The sequence below is a fragment of the Mustela erminea genome, chromosome 8, assembly GCF_009829155.1.
Source record: "Mustela erminea isolate mMusErm1 chromosome 8, mMusErm1.Pri, whole genome shotgun sequence".
Lineage (NCBI taxonomy): Eukaryota > Metazoa > Chordata > Mammalia > Carnivora > Mustelidae > Mustela > Mustela erminea.
The window spans coordinates 87,198,166-87,221,198 of record NC_045621.1 but is presented as its reverse complement, the minus strand read 5'-3'; the positions used below and the strand labels follow the sequence as shown (position 1 = coordinate 87,221,198).

Here is a 23,033-nt window from a genome sequence, read left to right as displayed (position 1 = left end):
GATGTCTATTGACTGATGAGTGGATAAAGATGTGATGTGTGTCTGTGTATGTATATGTATGTATGGAATATTACTAAGCCATCAAAAAGAATCAAATCTTATCATTTGCAACAACGTAGATGGAACTAGAGTGTATTATACTAAACAAAATATGTCGGTCTGAGAAAGACAAAGGCCATATGATTTTACTCATATGTAGAATTTAAGAAACAAAGCAGATGAACATATGGGAAGGAAGAAAAAAAAGGGAAGCAACCATAAAAGACTCAGCAATAGAAAACAAATTGAGGGTGGGGATGGGCTAAAGGGGTGATGGGCATTAAGGAGTGCCCTTGTTATGATGAACACTGGGTGTTACATATATGTGATGAACCACTAAATTCTACTCCTGAAACCAGTATCACATTATATGTTAACTTACTGGAATTGAAATAAAAATTTGAAACAAAAAATCAAAACAGGGAAGAAAAGAATTCATGGCAAAATACTAGCTCATCTCTTGCTTGATCAACACCATAATCTTTATACAATTTGGCTTATCCACACATAATATTCATGCATTATGTTTTTTTTCTATGGTGGGGGATATTATATAGATATTTTTACATTATCCTCATCATTGAATGGTTGCATTTGATAAATTTGAGACAAATCTAATTTTTTTTCCTTTATTCTGTCCTCACCATTTTTGCGTGGAATCCCATTTGCTTTCTTCATGTTTAATATCCAATAACCTTAACAAACTTAAATAAAATAAATAAAACCACTCTCGATAACAATCCTCAATTCACTCAGTGTTGAATTTTTTTCAATATACCTGATTCAAGTCATTTTTTATTCAGTTGTCTTGAATTACAACTTTTTAAAAAAAGGTTTTTGTGTTTTTTATTTTTTTGCTTGTCTTTGGAAATTCCTTTTGGTTATAACACAACATCTTTGCTTATTATAACATTCTCTCTTGACCCTTTTAAATCCTTTTAATTTCTTTCTTCATTTTTTTTTCCCCCTTTGGTTTATTTTTTCTCACAGCTGTCCTCTGACCTGGGTGTCTTTTCTAGTTTCCTAACTTCCTTGCATTCTTCCCAAACTCTTTGTTTCTGTTATGTGTTTTATTTTTCTTCCCTGATTTTTTCTTGATTTCTGCAAGCTTGTGTTCACCCCTCCTGTTGTCAAGCTATACCAGTCCTACTCCTGCATTTCTACTGGGTAGTTTTGCATTGTGTGAAATATTACTTCATTAAGTTTCTGTTGCTTAATTTACTCCACTCCTTGCTTTTTATGTTCCATCAGCTTTCTGGCAACCTTTTCCTGGTGAATGTTGTGTGTGTGTGTGTGTGTGTGTGTGTGTGTGTGTGTGTGTGTAGATTTCTCTAATTTTACATTTTTCTTGTAAATCTTTGTGACTGCAATACCCAGTTCTTTCTTTCAGAGGTCTTCACTGAATGAGTTGAATTTTCTTGGATCAGCAATCTGGGAAGACACCCGAACTGGAAGGGGAAAGGGACAGGGTCGTCTTTCAGCTATCTCATTCTCTGACTACTTCCAACTGTTAGGGCTCCTCTGGTTTCTTTATATAAAAATGTCTTTTCTTTTTTAATATAGCAGCCATTCTGAAAATGGTCCTGCTCACCCCTGTATTTTGCTTAGGATTTTATCAAGGGGGTAGCTTTTGAAATTAAAATAAGAAAATTTGGCCTTCTCTTCAGAAAGTAGAGGAACTTCCTGGAAATTTCCTGGAACCTCCTCAGTGTTACATCACTTGGACTTCTGCTGCTCTGCCCTGGTTCTTTTCTTCCATTGCTCCTACACAGTTTCTACCCATGTAAGCATTTCAGCCAGAGAAACTGTGGTCTTGGGGTAGGTGGGGAGGGGTGTTTGACAGGTTTTGAGGATCAATCACTTGAAATGAGAAAAGAAACACTAAAACTAAGGTCTGGGAGTTATGCTTGGACTAATAGGCTATGAATTTTTGCCTTCAAGAAAAGGGAAACCATGAGATACTTCAAAGGGTAAAATCATTAGTTATCTATAATCAACTTTTGTTAACTAATTCTAGATATAAAATTTATATATATATAAAAATATATGTATGTGTATATAGAAACATATGTGTATATATATATTCAGAGTATAAAAATAAGCTAATTTTTAGAATTAAAGTTTGAACTAATGAATATGGGTTATAAAATTTTAATTACAGATTTTTTTCTGATGCAACACCAATACATGCTCTCTAGAAAATTCTGGTATAGATAAGAATAAAACAAGTAAAAGATTTTAAAATTTTGACCAGAGTTAAATATAAATGCATTATGTTTTATTGGCTTTTTCATATTTTATTCTAAAATTGTAATAATATTCTAAATATTGTGATCTCCATTTTATCCTTTTTGAATATATATTCTTTTAAATAGGATTTTTATAATGGCTTCAGTAGTATTCCATTGTATGAAAGTAGTATAATTCATTTTATCAGCTGTTGACATTATAAATAGTATTGTACTCGTGTCCTAGTACATAAATCTTAAGTTACTCTGAATACTGTAATCCAAATAGTCTTTTGAATAAATTAGAAAGAGTAAAAGTCCTGGGACAGGAAATTACACATCTTTTTCATATAAATTCATATAAATTCTCAGACTGTACTCTTGATAGTTTTTTTTACTTATTCTCATGATTCGACAAAGTCCTCATGAGACTCTTGAGTGGCTCAGTCGGTGAAGCCACTGCTTTCCGCTCAGGTCATGATCCCAAGGTCCTGGGATTGAATTGCACGTCAGGCTCCCTGTTTAGCAGGGAGTCTGTTTCTCCCTCCCCCCTGCTTATACCCTCTCTCCCTGACAAATAAATAAATAAAATCTCAGAAAAAGAAAAAAAAGAAGATAAAGGACTCATTTCTTTTTTTTTTTTGAATCTTTGATGAAAATAGGCCTCATTTTTTTTAATGATTTTGCCAATTTGATACATGAAGTATGGTCTCATTTTTATGATACTTCACATTTTAAAAATTATTACTGAGATTGAGCCTTTTTTTTCTGAATTTGTGAGATATTTACATTTCTCCTTTTATAATGGCTGGGTAGCTTCAGAGACATTGCCCCTTCTCTGATGAAAAACTGGGTGAAAACTGATAGGTGCCAACTAGCACTCTTTTCCCCATCATTGGTTTGTTTTTTGTGTCTGTCTTTTCAACATAGTATTTTAAATATTTAGGTCTATCGATATTTGCCTCTGTATTTCCTTTTGATTTTATAGTCAGAAATTTTTCTTTTCAAAACCATATAAATATGTGAATATCTTTTCTTTACCCTTGCATTTTTTGCAATGTGACAGTTATAACTCACTAAATTGTTACAGGATCTGAGAACTGCTCTTATACTTTTTTCATTTAAAGAAAAAGATTTTATATATTTATTGGAGAGCACGAGAGAGCACATGCAAGCAGGGAGAGGGGCAGAGAGAGTGGGAGAGGCAGAGAAGCTCAAGTTGACTCTGCACTGAGAGTGAAACCCAACCAGGGGCTTAATCTCATAATCCCAAAATCATGACCTCAGCCAAACCCAGGAGTCTTAACTGACTGAGCCACCCAGGCACCCTTATTGTTATATTTTCTGTCATGTTGCATTGGTCTCCTTGATGCTTCATTCACTGGTCCTGTGCACATTAATTTCATTACTCTTAGAGCATGCTAATAGTATTAGATAGAACACACTCACCATTAGAGTCTTCTGTTTCAAAATTTATTTTCACTCATACATTCTACATAAACTGAAAAATATTTTGCCCAATTTTAACAAAGTGCCTTTGAAATTTTTATTTTGGCAACATTAAAGCCAAAAATTTCTTTAGATAGAACATAGTACCAGAAATATTGAGTTACTATTTCTCAAACTTTATATTTTTCTTTAAGTTCTAATTCTTTTCCTCTAATATGCACACACACACATTTATATGACTTCATGCTATTTATTTATTAATCTCACTAAAATATGACATGAATCAATTTCCTTAGAAAGTTATTCAAAAATTTTTACACAATTATATAGGTTATTCTAACACCATTTCTCATTAAGGAGCCTATTGTGAAAAATATATTATTGCATTAATTGCTTCTTCTTTTTGAACTTACATATTTGTTTTAAAATTGAAATAAAAGGTCAACATTTTGTTCATTTGAAATAAGAAAAAGATCCTTAAATACAGATTTTCAGATGATTTAACATCAAAAAATAATATAACTAGTAATAAGAATAAAATTGATTTTTATCCTCATTCTTGATAAGGTTATAAATATTAATTGCCTTATGATATCATCTAACATGTATATGCTTAAATATTTGATGACTCGCATCACAAATGGTTTTGGTATGCAGACCCCAGATTCCTGTGTTAATTGCAGTTATTTTTATAGATCAAAATATCTGATGTTTTTATTTATGTTTTAGGTTAGTGGGATGGTTTGGCCATGAACTCAGCACCCGATTTAAGATGGATAACAGTAAGTGTATTCAGTTTCACTTCCCAAGTCATTTCATTTTACCTTTATTTCAATTTTCATCTGTCTTCGTATGATATGTAATGTACATGCCTCATGGAGAGTGCACTTTGAAAATGCCACTGAGAATTCTTAAAATAAGAAATGACATTTCCAGAGTGTAAGACTAAGTGTTTGTAGATTTTAGCATGAATTTGAGTCTATCCCTTTGTAGGGAGATAAGCGGAAGGGAAATGTAATGTACAAGACTGAGATCTCATCAACACTGAGGACCCAAAACATCAGGCAGTGAGGACAGAAAAGAATGTTTTGCTTGTAGTCAGACCCAGAGAGACAGGTGTCAATCGCACTTTGCTGCTTAATCGTTTTGTGATGCTGCACAAATTACATCATCTTGGGTTTTTTGTTTTCCTTCTCGCATATCTAATGTGAATAATAAAATCTGTGTCTTTCGGGGTCTGATGGGAAAGTGAGACAGGTTCAAAGCTGTAAACCAAGTAGCACATACATAATAGTGCTATCGAATAAATGTTCGTTTTTAGCTCATTTTTGTCAGTTTTTCCTTTTGTGGCTTTTGCCACACACCAAACAATAGCAGTTGAACCCCAGCAGGTAGAAATAAAAGTACACCATGTGCGGCGTGCTGCCCCACTGTCCTACTTTTTCCTGAGTGACTGACTCTATTCTTCAGACACGTTGGAGACAGAAAGCTTCCTAAATGTTTTGAGAGTTTCAGTTCAGTTTGACCCTTCAGACTGCTACCAACCTGAATTAACTATTTTAAATAAATTCACATTTGCAAAAAACAAGATATAAATGATTAAGTCGGGCTCTTTCATTCAAATCAAGAAACCTGTATTTTATCCTGGCTGCTGGAATCATTAGCTCTGTGGTTATGCCAGTTACTTAAATCTTTTGTGATGGGGTTTCTTATCTGTAAACGAGAGAATTGGACTATATCAGGAGTGGGCAAAGTCTCTCTCTGAAGGGCTAAAGATGAGATCTTTTAACCTTTTGTAGCTATGCTGTCTCTCTGGCAAATACTCAGTTCTGCCATTGTGCTTCCAACATGGTCATAGACATAAATGAGTGAATGTGGCTATGTTCCAATGAAACTTTGTTTAAAAAACAAGTCGAGGGCCAGATTTGGTCCCCAGGACATAGTTTATTTAGCCCTGGATTAGATGCGTCTCTAAAGACCTAGAATACGTTCTAATGCTCTTTAAGTCAGTCTTCGCTTTAATTCGATCTCCAACTAGCAATCTTAACTCTATTGCATTCGATTGGCTACTATTCAATCTAATTGATTCTAATTAGGATATCTATTATTAATTTACCTTTTAAATATGTCGTACTAAAATCATTTTTTTAAAAGATTGTATTTATTTGTTTGACAGAGAGAGAGATCACAAGTAGGCAGAGCAGCAGGCAGAGAGAGAGAGAGGGGGAAGCAGGCTCCCCGCCCGGCAGAGAACCCGATGCGGGGTTCAATCCCAGGACCCTGAGACCACGACCCGAGCTGAAGGCAGAGGCTTAACCCATTGAACTACCCAGTCACCCCTTAAATCATTTTTTTAAAAGCCTTTGTCCTCTCCTAGTAGAAGCCAAATGACCTAATAATCTTAGTGCTGAAAGTCACCTTCCTAGGTCATTTCAATCACATTTCTGCCTTTGGATGGCATTACAATTACAAACCATTAAAATCTTGATGTTTTTCTCTCATTGACATGGTTTTCTAGTAGAAAAAGCAAAGCATGGGCAGAATAAGGAACGCTGATTTGGGAGTGGGAGGACAGAGGATGTGGTTCAGAGTAGAAAAGATCGTTTTTATGGTCTAAGAGCTCTAGGATTTGGTAGGCTGCTATGAAATGGGGGCAGGGGAGACAGACATTGCAGGTGAAGGAAAAATATGCCACTATTTTAGGTCCATGGAGTCTCTTTTAAATACCTCAGAAAACTTAGTAATAAAAGGTTTTAAATATTACTCTTTCTCTCTACTACCTCAGTGTCATTAAAAAAAAAAAAACCCACAGAGGACATTTTTTAAGGTGCATTCTATTTAAAAAATGACATGATGTTTAATTTTCAGAACTACAGTTGATCCCTGGGGTCAGTGGATTTCGAATTTCAAACCCTCCCATTTTATTGGTCTGCTCCTTACATGCTAGTTTAGAGGTAAGTGATCTATGCTTCAACTTCACACATCTTATATTTTTTTAAAGATTTATTTACTTATTTATTTATTTGACAAAGAGAGAGATCACAAGAAGGCAGAGATGCAGGCAGAGAGAGAGAAGAGAAAGCAGGTTCCCTACTGAGCAGAGAGTCCGATACGGAGCTTGATCCCAGGATGCAGGGCTTGATCCCAGGATGCCCAGGACTCTGGGATCATGACCCGAGCCGAAGGCAGAGGTCTTAACCCACGGGCCACCCAGGCGCCCCTTCAACTTTACACATTTTGACCAATGTCTTTACTTGACTGTGACCTGTCGTAGGACCATCTCTGCTAAACAGCAAGATTAATGTGACTGTGTATAAACAGTGATCAAAGGCCAATGTTCTTCAGGACAGTGACTGTGGCCTAATTGCCATCTTTTATTTCTATCCCCAGACTCAGCACGGTGCTTGGCACATAATAAACGTTGGCACTTGATAAATGTTTTGAAACTGAGCCAGGGAATACATGTTTTCAGTTCCACTTAGAATTTGTATGAACTTAAGTAAGTTGTTCAATCTTCTCATGGTCTCTCTATTACAAAATAATCATGCAATATTTAATTCTTTTTTAATTTACTTATTCAGCATTTATCTATTAAAGTATTATGTGCTGGACATTGTTGTGATTACTGGGGACTCTGCTGCTGCTGGTTCTGGGAGTCAATGAAAAGTGTCTTGTCACAAAGTGCCATGTCACAAAACTATATACTTAAGGAAAAAATATAGAATCATTCAAAGTAAGCCAAAGATTGAGTAAGGTTGTCTCATGAGGTTAAGCTGATTTTTTTTTAAAAGTGGAGTGTCTGTGTCATTATATTCTTGTATAATCTCTACTATTACTGCCTTAGTATAGATTTTTTAGTAAATTCATACTTATAGTTAAAATTAGTTTTACCCTAATCAATGATATTCAAGGAATCAACTTGGTTTTCTAGATGTGCTTATCTACCTTTCTACCTATTTATATAAATATATACTTACCTACTCTACCTGTCCATTTATGTTTATGTTAATATTCATATGTATATCTATGTAACTTAATTATTTGGATATTAATTTCAGTATGAGACTAAATTTATTTAAGTAAATATATATTAAATAATTATATGATATATAATTAATATTAATACATATATTAAGTAAATATATTTTTATATACATACATAGAGTAAAATATATTTTAGGTAGATATGTACGGGTTTTTTGTAAATATGCATTTCTAACAGATTTTAAATATATAGCTATTCAAAAGATAATTTGACTTTTTTAACTTAAAGTGTTTTAAGATCATCTAGTTTGTGATATTTTAGGAAATCCTGTTGTGGAGTATTTCGGAATGAATGAATGGATAGACTTCGAAGATCTTTTCTCAGCCTAAATTCTAGAATTTCGTGACCATGCAAAGCAGTTTCTCACTTTAGCCACTGGGTGGCAGTGTCAAGTTCTTTTTTTTTTTTTTTTTTTTTTTTTTAACTACAACCTCACCACTCACAGTGGTAATTAACTCATTTCACTTCATCCCCATTTAAGAAGCACCTTCTCAGTGTGACCACTAGATGGAGCTTGTGTTGTTTACGCTTTTTAGGCAGGTTTTTTTTTTTTTTTAATTGAAAATAGACCCAGTAACAAGATTTTCTCAGCCAGTGAAAAAAAATTTTTTTAATTTTTTTAATTTTTTTGGGGGGGGAGTAGTGAGAGAATCTGCTTAGCAAGTTAGATAATGATATTTGAATTGTTTTTATGGTATCTATTCAGAGAAACACTTCTGTTAAATGTCTTAAAATAAAATAAAATTTTGCTCACTTTGCAAGTTTGTATCAGGAAGAAAATAAGTTTCAGTGTGAAAACACCAAGGTGTACCTTAGGAAGAACTAGTACTTAAAGTTATTTGGTCTGATTTTCCTTATCTTTGCAAATGGGTTCTCAGCCAGATCTAGAAATTTTAGACACTCTAACTTTCATATGTTTCTGCAATGGACTGGTTTCAAGTATTTACCCCTTCTGCCATGAGAAAGAAGTCACATTTTCAGTTTTTCTACCACTGGTTCTCCAGGCTAGGCTTGAATGATAAAAAGCACAGAAATGTTTACCGCCACATCACACTGTATTATAGTCACCTGGACAAAGTTTTTGTTTTCAGCTGGAATCTGAAGATTGATTTATTTTCTTTCTTTAACACTTAATCTTAGCAAAAACACTCTAAAACCAACAAGAAGTGGGATTGTACTTCTCTGGAGCATCTTATCACTTAAGTATTTCTCTTGAGCCTCTTACAAATACCTTAAGTTATTTGCTGCTGGGCTCCATTCTAACCAAAATTATTATTATTATTATTTTTAAAGACTTTATTTATTTATTTGACAGACAGAGATCACAAGTAGGCAGAGAGACAGAGGGAAGCAGGCTCCCTGCCGAGCAAAGAGCCTGATATGGGGCTCGATCCCAGAACTCTGGGATCATGACCTGAGCCGAAGGCAGAGGCTTTAACCCACTGAGCCACCCAGGTGCCCCTAACCAAAATTATTGTTAACTAATCCAGCATTGTGTTGAAAAAGTGTTTTTTGAAATTCTTCTTCCTCATTATAAATTGCAAAATTCTGAAATGACAAAACAATGCATCTCTTTGCTTCTTATTCTTTACCTAAGCACTAAAATGTTCTACTCCCTAGATGCCACATGAGTAAGCATGAGGGCTGCCGTTATGTTGTTCGTGCCCTTGTTTACATTATAGTATTATAGGAGACAGGTAATTAAAGTTCAAATAAATGAGAAATAGATGCATGAATCAAAGTGCCTTTTCTTGTAGCTACTTGTCTTTCAAAAAATATCCAGCATAGTCAGAAATCAACTGAAGGAGAGATTCTAAACCTAAGAATCAGTGCACATGGATATGATACCAGTTTGACAATATGATCTTTTAAAATATTAATAATGATTTTGTTTATAATGACTTGTGCATTCAGTTGAATGATGGTATGAAAAATAGCACCTTATAATCATTTTCAAACTTTTTTTTATATTATTGGCTATTTATACCACATATTTTTTCTTTTAAGATTTTATTTATTTATTTGACAGAGATCACAAGTAGGCAGAGGCAGGCAGAGACAGAGGAGGAAGCAGGCTCCCCGCTGAGCAGAGAGCTTGATGCAGGGCTCCATCCCAGGACCCTGGGATCATGACCTGAGCCGAAGGCAGAGGCTTTAACCCACTGAGCCACCCAGCCGCCTCTATACCACATATTTATATAGTACAAATAGAAATATGTATGGTACAAATACGGTACAAAATATGGTAGGAACCAGGAGGCATACTGTAGCCCTCATAGGGACACTGAGTGTGACCTTAGTTGACAACTGTCACTTGACTACATGTACTCTTGAGTTCATTTGTCTCATTTTTAAAATGAAGATATTTATAGAAAATTACTTCAGAAATCTCAGTCTTCCAACTGCTCACTTGAAATAAAAAATATATCTGTTGTATTTTGAAGGGCCATGCTTGTATTCAGTGATAGGTAGACGATTTTTAGACTTTTCAGTATATGATTTATAATGAAATAAATAGCTCCAAAATACAAAATTGGAGCATTCAATTAAAATATACAGCAAGTAAAAAGAAGTGTACTGTGTGATTCCTCAGAAAGTGATTAGGTGGCCAATTTTAAGAATTTTAGAGAAAAAAATGTGACAGTAGAAAACATCATACTATACTTATTTTTTCTCATTTAAACTTCTCTAACTTTTTTAGCTTTGTATTCATTTTTCTTGGTAATAAAAATAACCCATGTAGTTGAAATTCTGCCAAAAATTGTTATAAGCTGAATATTTTCAAACTACAGTTTTCAGTTTTTCTAATTAAAAAAAAATTCTTTCTCAGTACAGAAAGCATAGAAATAATGAGATACCAAAAAGAAATTTATTGTATTCTTCAGTTAATTCCTGTTATCCCCTCTTAATATTTTTTAAAAATATTTAATTTATTTATTTGAAAGAGAGAATGAGAGAGAGAGAGAGAGCACGCATGCATACGAGAGTGGGGAGGGGTAGAGGGAGAAGCAGACTCCCCGCAGAGCAGTGAGCCTGTTACAGGAGTGGATTCCAGGATCATGACCCAAGTTAAAGGCAGTTGCTTAACCAACTGAGCCACCCAGCCACAACCACCCCCTTTTAATATTTTTATGTGAGTTCTCAGAACAGACCTTTACAGCCTCTGACAGGATTTTAAGAGTGGCTCATAGTCTAGCTGCCCTTACTGTGGTTTAATGATGGAAAATGGTTTCATATTTAAAAGTTATTTTATTATCAAAGAGTAACGGTATGTTAAATTTGGGACTACTTGTCATAAAAAAATGGGTTTCTAGCTATCAGAGAAATCTGCAAGAACAAAATCTCCTTTAAAAAAACCTATAAAATTAAGTAATATTCCCCAAAGTCTTACTAACCTAAGAATACAAATAAAATATCATTAAAAGTAGTACTTCACACATTGCTCCTACCTGTATCTTATGGGGCTTATAGCAGAACCAGAAATTTTTTCAGAATTATTTCTAAATCAAATGTTCCTTGAATTACTATTAATCTCCAAAGAGAAGCTCGGAAAAATTCCTCTCCTATTCTTTTACTCCTACCCTGCCAACAAAACCACTGGTGGGTTGTGCTTTGCTTCTCTCTGCCCCTGCCCTCTGTGAGAATTGATTCTTGCTATAGGCTCTCTTGGTCCAAAAGTTCGCTGTGTTCCCTTGAGTCTGCCTTGTGCCAGATCCACTCACATTTTGTTTTATAGCAGACAGTGAAGAGATGGCTCCTGTCAGATGCCGTGTAGTTCGGGCTACCTGAGTGACTCGGGTTACCTCCTTGTACTGCCCATCCCAGATACCTTCTGAGATCTACACACCTCGACCTGCTTCCACAGTCTGTGATGTGTGGTTGAGGACAGAGACCAATGCCATTCTGTCCCGTTTCTCCCATCTTCCTTGGATACCGTTACCTTCGATACAAATCCCTTTTGTCTCCTTCAGCCAAATCTGCAGCTTCCGTGCCATACAGATCAAGGAAATCTTTGCCCAGATGGTTTGAGTTCTATTAGAATGCCTGCTCACACATGCCCCGCGCATACACAGAAATAACTATTTTCCCAAGCTTCATAAAGTCTAGATGTCACTGAACAACCCTGTCTTTGCTCTGTGACATAACATGATACAGAAAAGGGATATTAAGCGACATGCCAGTGCATCACGCTGTTTGAAGTTCATTCAGTTCTTATATGTAGGATATATTTTTAAACTCTGCTTGACCTGAAGAGATAAGCTAGAAAAGCATGTCTGTTTTGACCTCTAGTGTTCCAACAACAGCTACTGTGTGCACTTGTCACTCATCTTAATATAAAACACCTCGGGCAGCAAATGGCATGTGTTCACACCAGTGCTGGAGTTTAGCAGGGGAAAAAATGATGAAAGAAGAAGGAAAGATAAATGGAAAGAGTGAGAGGGAGAGAGGGAAGAGAGACAGAAACACACACACAGAAACGCGAGCCTACCGGCCTCAGTACTAACATATATATTATCTAACATCACTTGCTTCCCTGTCTGACAATACTTGTTTTATTATTTAACTGCTTATTTCCTGACTGTTAACTGGGGAGATTCAGGAATTGGTAGGACAATTAAAAGTAATCTCGGTCACACTGCCTTTCGTATGTACAAGCGTGTTTAGCCCTTATTATACTGTGTGGATCAAAAAACTATCAGAATTAAAAAAAAAAAATCTTCTTGATTGTGATTAAGTAAAATGGTTGTGAGGAAAAGGTTTGAATTCCATTATGTTTAAATGCATTTGTTAAGGTATGTTTTCTTACATTAGTTATACTAAGTTGACTTAAAATAACTCTAAAAGAATGTTATCCTAACTTATTTTTCTTCTTCTTCTCTTGCAAGTATTGTTTAAATGACATTTGTACGGTTTTTCCTGTCACAGCAACTTTATATTTGGCTTTCAGTGGCCAAGCATTTAAAAGAGGACATGTTTTTACGAAGGATTATCTAAAATGGGATGTTTTTGGAAAGGTCGAAAGTGGGCATTTCCTTTTTTAACATGGTTCTCGGTTAATTTTTGCTTCGTTGTACATCAACAAGACACTGTTAATCAGATTGCTTCTTTTTCTGTAGATCTTTAAGCAAGCAACTATGAAAGCATTGAGGAGAAAATCTATTTTGCTCACTGGTTATCTGGAATACTTGATCAAGCATTATTATAACAAAGATAAAGCAGATACCAAGAAACCATTTGTGAACATAATTACTCCAGCCAGCATAGAGGACCGCGGATGCCAGCTTACACTAACGTTTTCTGTTCCAATAAAATGTGTTTTCCAAGAACTAGAAAAACGAGGAGTGGTTGTAAGTATATCTCTTGCTTTGCTACCCGGTTTTCTCTCTGGGTTGCATGTTGGGGATAAAATTGGGGTTCTTTGGTTAATTTACTGTTGCATGTTATTTCACATCGGTCAGTCAATGAGGATAGATTGCCAACTAAATATTCATCACTGTGCTAACTGAAGGCATAGAGCTCTGTCGTTTCTGATAAAAGGGAAGAAGCCACAAATTTTGAATATAGGAACCCGTCTTCTATAATTTATTCATTCTTTTCATTACAGTTTGAGCCGAAAAAAAAAATGTTTCATTATAATCAATGAGGACATGTTTTCACTAGTTTTTACCAGTGAGAGCCCAAATATGTATGTTTATTGAATATACAGAATTAAATAACATAACAGTGGGGAGGAAGAAAAGAAGTCAGTTTTATTTAGCTGTTTGTTTGAGCCAAGGCATTCCAACCTTGTCATTTAGTCAAAAAAGAACTGCAAACCCATCTCAGGTGTGTTAACATTGTAGGGAATTTTTTTTTCTTTAAACCCTGAGGCCCTTAATGATCTGTTTATAGTCTCTTGAAGAAAATAAGCGTTAGTAGGGTCATTTCAGGAGAAATGGTGGTCATGTATCTATCTCCAGGGACAGCGTAGTTTATCGTGTGGTCCTGTCTCTCCTGAGGAGACGGTATCTCAGATTCCAGAGGCACAGATCCGTATCTCAGTGTTCCAAGTCAAGTTTTACCATTTGTAAGCTGTGTGCTCTAGGAAAGTTAATTCACCTCTATTGGTTTGAGTTTTCACATCTGCATTTGGGGGGCAAAAATGCCTCCAAAAGTTGTTGTGAGAATTAAATGGTCCAGTGCACATAAACCAAATATTGAGTGTACTAACTCACAGTGGGTATTTTTTTGAAGATCCGTCATAGCGATCCTCAGTCTAGACCAAATTATTTGGGTCCATTTTGTGACATTTCAGAGATAGTGCCAACTCCTTACTGATGTGATAAGAGATTAAAGGATCCAACGTAAAGAATATTGACTAAAACTCTCCATGTCCCGGTATGTTCATTTAAATTCGCCCAAGGGTTCTAGTCTCTCCAGAGTCTCCCCACCAGTAAATTATATCCATGACTTAATGAACACGTCAAGATGATTGCTGAGTAGATTTCAGGACAACTTTTGGATACACATGATATTCATATTTTAGCTATTATTAAGAGGAGAGTTTCCGTTAACACAGAAACATGCTTTACTTTAAAAAAAAAATGTTTATATATTAAGTTTTAGGGAAATTAGCATGATTGTTTTATGTAAGTTTATCTTGAGTGTAGATTTTTCATCATGTGAGTAATGATAATGTTATTGTGACTTTATTTCCTACCCCCCCCCCAGTGTGACAAGCGAGAACCAAATGGCATCCGAGTGGCTCCAGTTCCTCTCTACAACTCTTTTCATGATGTTCATAAGTTTATCAGTCTCCTCACTTCTGCACTTGACTCTGCGGAGATCAAAAATAGCAGCGTTTTCTAGAACAACTTCAGCAAGTGTTACTGAAAGTTTCTATGGTTATTTTATTATTATTTTCAAATTTTAATGATTAGAAGTTTTCCAAGACTGATTACACATACTTGGCAATGAATTATATACTTTACAGAAAAATCTGAAATGTCTTTTCCAAGAGTCTGTGATCTGAGGAATCCACATGTCTGTCCAATTTCTTCATACTTGGTGGATCAAAGTTTTACTGGTTTAAGTATTATGTACACAATGTTAGCTGTCATATTTTGTGGTCAGTGAACGTTTTATGTTGACTTAATTTATAATTTGACAACTTCATAATATGTGTGCAGTTCTTTTGTGTCAATTTTAGAAATGTTACTTTAGTTTTAATTTACCAAAGAGTTTCTTATAGTCACTATAATTTCACAGTCTGATAGATGCATGATTTTGCAGTATTCCATCCAACTCTAAGGAAGAAAAAATATATTTTCTAGGACAGTAGCCTTCAAATATTTTGGCCATGGCCCACACTAAGAAATATATTTAATCTCAGAGACTAGTATTTATATGTGTTTATACCTTATTTATTGATTCTAATATACAAATTGTATCATATTTTAACATCTGTGAAAGAATTTATTTTTCAGTTTTTAGTCAACAATTCTTATAGTTGCCACTGACCATTCTGTCATGTTACCATCCCTGGCATCAGCATGCTTCTCACAGTGAACAGATGATTTTTAAAAAGAGGCATCTATAGAAAAAGCAGAAGTGTCATAAATTATTGGTCTTATCTCTACTATTTATTATTCACTTTCTCTTATTACAGTAAGTGTTGGTTGAGACTTATTACATTTATTTCCAAGCTAACTCTTGGGTCCTAATCCATTTTACAAAGTTTGTTCCTTATTTTTTTAATGGGGACTTGTGCTGATAGAAGTCTGTCCATGGTACCTGTCTCTGCAGTGGTGAAACGAGTCATCCTGAGATACTTGCGACTAAGAATTAGAATTAGCAAATGAGTGCTTCATCTCTCCCCTTCTGACCCGAATCTATGGGCCATTCTTTCCACTAGGAAACTACAGTCACACTCAACCCTATAGGACTTTCCTGGTTTTCAGCTGTTGTTGCTACAGCTACTATTCATGAATTGGCAAAATAGTCTACATTCATATACCTGGGCAGGAAGAAGGAATGACTACAACATAATTAGTACCCCTGATGAACAAATTTGAATGAAATTAACTTAGACAACCGTTAGAGTTAAATAAAAAGATGCAGAACTGACAGCAGTATCAGCACCTACGGTGATAAATGTATTGAGTACTCGCCATGTACCATGTATGGTGCTGATCTATTCATACGTTATCTTATTTATCTTATTTGACCCTGCACAACTTCACAGAGAAGAAATCGTTTTGAATCTCATAGAAGTAAGCAAAACAGACATGGTTTCAGTTCTCAGGAAACATGCAGCTTAGTGGGAGAAAGAGGTAATAAAACATACAAACACCCAAGTAAATATATGATTACAAACTATAGGCTTTATGAAAGAAAAACATGATACTATAAGAGAAGGATCTCAAGCGTATTAATTAGATGGCCAAGTAAGGGTGTATGAAAGTGATTGTAAGTTTCAAGTTCTTAAATACCGTGCAAAAAAATTTTTTAAAAAAAGAATTCTTGCTAATCACATTAAAATCACATCAAATTATGTATACAAATTATTCAAAGAATAATCAATACTATGTCCTCAATCACACAGGCTAGGAAGCAGAGTATTAGAAATGCCCTTCCTCCCCAAATCCAGAGATAACCATCGAATAATATTTTGTGTTAACCATTCCCTTATTTTCATTGAAGGTTTATATCTATGTATATACCCATAAAAATACATTAGCCAACACTGTCTGTGTGTGAACGTCGTGTAAATATAATTGTATATATTCTGCTTCTTTTACTCAAAACCAAGTTTTTGAGATTTACCCATTTGTTACATACAGCTTTGTACCCATTTTCATTGCTGCTCAGTGTTCTGGTATATAATTGGAGTTACTAATTGTGTATTTATTTTTGGAGTTACTCATTTTCCATGACTAATGAACATTGAGTTTTTCCAAATATTTTCAACATTGCAACAATGCTGCTATTAACATTCTTGGTACACAGGTTCAATTTAACATTGCAACAATGCTGCTATTAACATTCTTGGTACACGGGTTCAAATGTTAGCCTAGGACATATAACTCTGAAAATGTTGGGTCATAGGACACACACATGTTCAACTTCACAGTGCAACATTAAACTCTTCTCCCAAGAGGTTGGACCTCTAACCAGTGTTAACCAGTACTAACATTTCCTACTTCTAACCAGTAGGAAATGAGAGTTCTCTTGATCCTTGCCAATAGTAGCTGCTGATCGCTTTTGTCATGTATGCCGGCTAAAATAGGGTGATTACTGAACTAACAGAATGAATGTCTAACTGCCACAGAAGTAGGAGGAACATAATGAATACATATACATACACTGCAGTTTATGCTTCCGAAACTGTTTTTTATCTGTGGACTGAGCCAACACTGGAATTTTACCTGAGTTTTATCTTTGCTCAGCTCTTTTCCTTTCCCATGTTGTCTGGGAACTTGTCTGAAGTTTTTCCTGATGAGCTCCCTTCAATAAAACATAATAATCCAGGCTCCGTCGGTTAAGTGTCAGAATCTTGGTTTCCACTTAGGTCACTATCTCGCAGGTCGTGGGATTGAGCCCCATGTGTGGTTCCATGCTCACTGGAGAGTCTGCTTGAAAATTCCCTCTCTGACCCTCCTTCCACTCACTCTCAAATCTTTTTAAAGAAAACTATATTAATACAAAGCCCAGCCAAAGCTCTGTTTCTAGGAAAGCCAATCTGAGAATTTCTTTCACCTAGTGTTAATAACCATAAGCCTTTTATATTCTATATCTAGCATATGGTAAATTTCAGCTGTTTCTGTTGGTTTTCACAAATAATGCTTATTTTCTTGTGTGTATTCTACTTGTTAGCTTTTCTTTTTTCTTTCTCTTTTTCTTTTTGTAGGTTAACTTTAAACCACTTGTTTTATTGACAAGTGGTCAAAGGGTTCTCAAAGAACCCTTGGAATTCTTTGAGAACTGGGTTAAAGTATGTCTTTCTAAAGATACTCATTTTTGCTTCTGCCAGTTACTCAGGGTCATTTCTAACACAAGAACACTTAAAATCTGTAAAGATTATTTATTGGAGGGGGGAGGGGGAGAGTGAGGGAGGGAGAAACTTTAGCCGACTCCCTGCTGGGAGCAGAGCTGATGTGGGGCTCCATCTCATGACCCTGAGATCACAATCTGAGCCAAAAACAAGAGTTGGATGCTTAACTGTGTCACCCAGGCACCTCTAAAATTTTTGTTTTCAGTGTTTTCAGATCACATGGGTAGTATGAGACTGGATGTGTTAATTCTCACAAGGGCCAATTTAGAGTTGCAAATTCTCTGAAGATACTAATTTTTCTTGCTGTTCTTTTACATATTCTTTGGTTGCCAACATTATGTAGGACTCTTGGATCAGTTTACTTAGTTGGCTGGTCCTGAGCTTGTTCAATGTCTCATTTAGTTACCAGCACTGAAGCTCAATGACTTCAGGATATGGCAGAAACTCTTAAGATGGAAACCATACTTTTACTTCCCAGGTTCCTGCTTTTATTTTATTTTGGGGTTCTTCGAATTTCTTACTTTCATGCCATCTCATTTTAAAAGGCTTTTTCTGGCCACTGATTTTTACTTTTGTTTTCCAGTATCTAACCCCCAGCAATATGTCAAATTGTCATGTTTTATGACTAGAAACAAATATTAGGCACTTCCTATTTTCCCAGTAGAAAATGAATTGTGCCTTTTTTTTTTTTTTATTTCCAGCATAACAGTATTCATTATTTTTGCACCACACCCCGTGCTCCATCCATACATTGGGGAGGGTATGTGCTTTGGTGAGTGAATTGTGCCTTTTTAATAGTTCATGCACATTTATATAAATGCAATTCTTTTAGAGTAATACCCTTGGGAGCTATGGTAATACATAGAGCTGTCTGTGTAACACTAAAGTAAACTTACCATACAAAACTGACTGGGGGAAAGGCTGGGTGTGAGGGCAATAGCTAAATTTCCAATTAAAGAAACTTTTTCTACAGATATTTTCTGCTAGGTAACTTTCTCCTTGAGGTCAAAACTGTGTGAGTTCACATTCCAATTGTGTTCTGCTTTTGTTCTATAAACTGAAATTGTTAGAGCATTGATTTTTGAGTAAATGTTTTTTGCATCACCTTAAGAAAACTGCGAACACCCTGAAAGCATCATATCGTAAAGCACATCATTGGACATCACTGAATTAAGGCATCCTTTAACTGAGATAATGAATTTGATGCTTGTGTGGGTCATTAGCATCTATATTATGTGTTTTTGAAAGATAAAATTCATGTTCTGCCCTCTAGTGATATATTTTAATCTCAGCAAGACATTTATAAAGAGGAGTATTATGGACTAATGCATTTAAACATTTATGATATGTTCTAGTTTATTCCAAATATTTTTATCAATGCTCCAGTTTTCTAACTTCTGACTCTTCTAATTTCAGCTCCTGAGTCTTTTTGATATTACCTTAACTTTTTTTTTTAATATTTATTGCTTTTGGTGTAAGAAGATGCATGCTCACCTTGTATATTTCTTATCTCAATCCTGACATCACTTATTTCTCTAAGAATATGTGTTGCTTTTGGAAGACAATGATATTTAGAAACCATAATCTCAACAGTAAGAGTGCTCATTATAATCAAGTTAATCATAGTTTCCAGGATTTTCAGTTGGCAGAGTTAGGAAATCTATATTTTAAGAGAAATTATATTTAAAATTAGACAGTAACTATGTCCTTAAAGTGGCGCATCATGAAGGAGGCAGCATCACTTGCACAGTAGTCTCGGGAATTGATGAACTTGAGTCCAGTCAAACTCTTTGGGCTATTTTCCAGTGTAAAAAACTATGGGGCATAGAGAAGTTAAATGGCCCCACAAAGAAGCAAATGTGGGGGATGCTACATGGCAGCTCACTGGGTTTCCATGTAGTGAAACCAAAGAGACATTAGTAAATGCAATTTGTGGATTTTCTTTGGATCTTGATTCAAAGACCATTTTACAAGGAGTAGTAAATCCAATTACTGTGTTTCAAAGGTAATGTGAGGCCACCTGGGTGGCTCAGTAGGCTGAAAGTCTACGTTTGGCTCAGGTCATGACCCTGGAGTCCCAGGATTGAGTTCTGCATTGGACTCCCTGCAAATTTGCTGCTCCCTCTGACCCCTCTCCCTTCTCATGCTCTCTCTCTCACTCCTTCTAAAATGAAATAAAATAAAATAAAATAAAAACATTTAAAGGCAGTGTAATAACTCTTGTGTGTATGGTGATAGCACTAGTATAGGACCAATGAAAATGCATATTTTTAAATAGATACATCCAGCACATGGGAATGAAATGATACAAAGTCTGGAGTTGGCTTTGAAATTCCTCTGTCTCCCCTCTCCCCAATAAGAATGCTAACAAATAAGTTACCACACACTTAATCCACCCACATTATCTTACAGTTCTGCCCGTTACAGTGTCAGCATATATCCCACTAGATCAAACTCAAGGTTTTGGCAGGATTCCTTTCTGGAGGCATTAGGGGAAATTCCCATTTCCTTGCCTCTTTCAGCTTCTAGAAGTTGCCAATATTTCTTGGTTCTGATCTCCATCTTCAAAGCTAGCAATGTTGTATCTCTCTGACACTTCTTTTTTCATAGTCTAATAGCCTCCCTCTTCCACTTTCAAGAGCTTTTGTTATTACATTGGGCCCAACTGGATAATCCAGGTTTATCTCTGTGAAAGCCAATAGATTCATCTTAATTTCACCTGCAGTCATGATTCTCCTCTGCTATATAATGTAAAATATTCATATCTTCTGGTTATTAAGACATGAACCTCCTTGGGGGTCATTACTCTTCACACCACAGGAAGAAATGATGGATGGGAAGGAAGGAAAGAGAAAAATGTATGACAAAATCTTGATAATTCTGAAGAATTTCAAGATTCTACTTTTGTTAATACTTGAAAAATAAGCAATAAATTGTGATGGCTTAGAGAAGAATCCTGAATAACTTCCTCAAAAGTCATGATTTTAACAAAATCATGTATATAATGTTTTCCACCCATATTCTAGGATGGAAACAATCCCTCTGTCTCCACATGTCAAAAAATTTATCTGTAATTTTCTTATGATGGATTTTGAAAGGAACATATCTTACACTATATTTGTATATATCTTTTCTCCCTATCTTAATAAAACTTGGTTAATATTTTATGTCTTGTTTTATTTTATTTTATTTTAGTACGTCACTTGGTACTTACCACTTGTTGAACATAGATTTTGGCACTTATAAGCAGGTAATTAATGAGAAGTGTGCAGTTATAACAAGTCAAATATGATACCCATTTTTACCTTGAGGCCACCACTGGTATTATCACACTGCATCTTCCTTTGTCTCTAACGGGACTCAAAAGCCCTCTTCCAGTGCCCTATCCAGAAACAAACTTGAGAATGAGTTCCATTATCATAAATAATAATACTCTAAAGCATGTCTTCTCACAGAAGACAAATCAACTAACAAAGAATTCCTGGGTCTCTGTTGAAATCTCAATCACATATATTCACAATAGTATTTTAGGTGAAAAGTACTGCATTTTTGTGCCAATATTTACTAAACAGAGGTCTTAATTTTCTCTTTCCCCGTTTGTGAGAGTTTCACTTTATGCAGCTCTCCTTGCATTCTATTGTGTTAAAACAGCAAGCTTGTCAAGAATGGAGACATTGCAGTGATATATACAGAGTCTATGGGAGACATTTTCTCTATGGGTTAAAGTAAGTAGTTGGATCAAAGTCAGGACATAGATGCTACAGCTGGTCTAGGAAAAAATGGCAATTAAGAGGAAAAAAAAGAACAGAAAGAGAGAATCACAGACAGTCTTTTTTTAGGAGGCAACAACAGAACCAGACTGTTTGAAATTGGTAACTGACTCCAAATGTCACATTTTTTCACTGAATTCTAAATAATATTGCTATTTTATAACTGTTACTTGGTTGTATTGATGGCCATATTAACTTATTTCATAACAAACTCGCTACATATATTTTTATACACTATATATATTTGTTATCTTTTTCTTATATTTCCTTCTCTCAACAATACTTAGATTTGAAGAAAAGCATGTTAAAGTTTAAAGGATATTTCTTCAAATGGTTTTCAGTTCAGTCAAAGCTGACACATGTGATCAGTTTTGGCACTTCTGCTAGTACACGTGTGATTATTTATTAGAAAATCTCAAGTTCTTTAAAGATAAAATGCAAAACTGTAAAATAAGACAAGAAAATTGTTTTCAAGTACTTCCTTTGGGAAAGTTGTGTAAGTTACAATCATATAAGGGAACAAAACTAGTGTATACTAATCTCTATTTCTGTGTTATACTATGTATCTATCTCACAAAAATAATAGTAAATGAATATAAGTGGCATAAATACAGAAAGACCCTCCAACTGATAAGGGACCAGTGTCAACACACTTTCAAAGCAGGAAGTTAGAGGAGACTGGCAGCAGGAACCTAAAACATAATTCTTTGTGTGACAGAGAAGGATAGGGAAGAGTAGTGATCTGACTCAGGTCAAAGAACCATTGAAATGGATACTAGTTGGAGGTAACAGTTCTTTCTGAAGGCCAGGTGCAGGTGGGATGGTAAACTGGTGGTTGAAAGTTTGTAAAATTCGCTGTTGGACCCCAGATCCTTTCCTCCAACCTGTGCAATCAGATGTTGCATCTTTCCCACACCCACAAAGGCGAGAGTTTACTTCTAGAAAGGATGAACTACTGTAGTTCTGGGCTTAGGGACACGAGGACAGCTGAAGAGATGGATGGACCATTTGTCTGAAAAATGGAGTGATTCAGCAAGATTTTGTATTTTAAGTGGGAAAAGTCCCAATTTACTTCCCCCACTTGGCTCCCAAGAAATTATGCATGTACCCAGGATCACATCCACCATTCCTCCAGCCCGCCTGAGGAAGATGATTATAAGTACCTCTGGGAAAACTATCCAGTACAATCGATAAGAGTTACAAATCCTTGTATTGGGTCTCATTGTGGTACAATGCTGCCCACCAATCAAAAAGTTCTGCCCCTGCACAAAATGCTTGCACCTGGTTTTTAGAGTTCCAGTTTTAAAAATGAATGAACACAAAGTATCACCACACATTCGACAATAACATTTAAAATGCAGGATAGAATCCAAAAGAACAAACAGAAAAACAAATAATACAATGGAAAAAGAAAAGAGGAAAAAGTGGGGAAAGTTATAATTAATAATTTCCAAGAGAAAAAAAAAGAA

At 35.3% G+C, this 23,033-nt stretch overlaps 1 protein-coding gene across 6 annotated transcripts in view; it reads left to right on the top strand.

Moving 5' to 3' along the window:
- The window catches only part of KYNU (kynureninase), a 130,287-nt gene extending 112,404 nt beyond the window's left edge, over positions 1-17,883 (top strand). For 5 of the 6 annotated variants that reach the window (XM_032356222.1, XM_032356225.1, XM_032356228.1 and 2 more), the window contains 4 exons: positions 4,446-4,498; positions 6,585-6,670; positions 12,879-13,109; positions 14,473-16,246. In XM_032356222.1, the coding sequence (XP_032212113.1) occupies positions 4,446-4,498; positions 6,585-6,670; positions 12,879-13,109; positions 14,473-14,610 (508 nt within the window). In that variant the 3' untranslated portion in view covers positions 14,611-16,246. Of the gene's footprint in view, positions 1-4,445; positions 4,499-6,584; positions 6,671-12,878; positions 13,110-14,472; positions 16,247-17,650 lie in introns of those variants that run through there. The other variant, XM_032356223.1, reaches the window with a different exon arrangement.
- Positions 17,884-23,033: the final 5,150 nt, after the last annotated feature.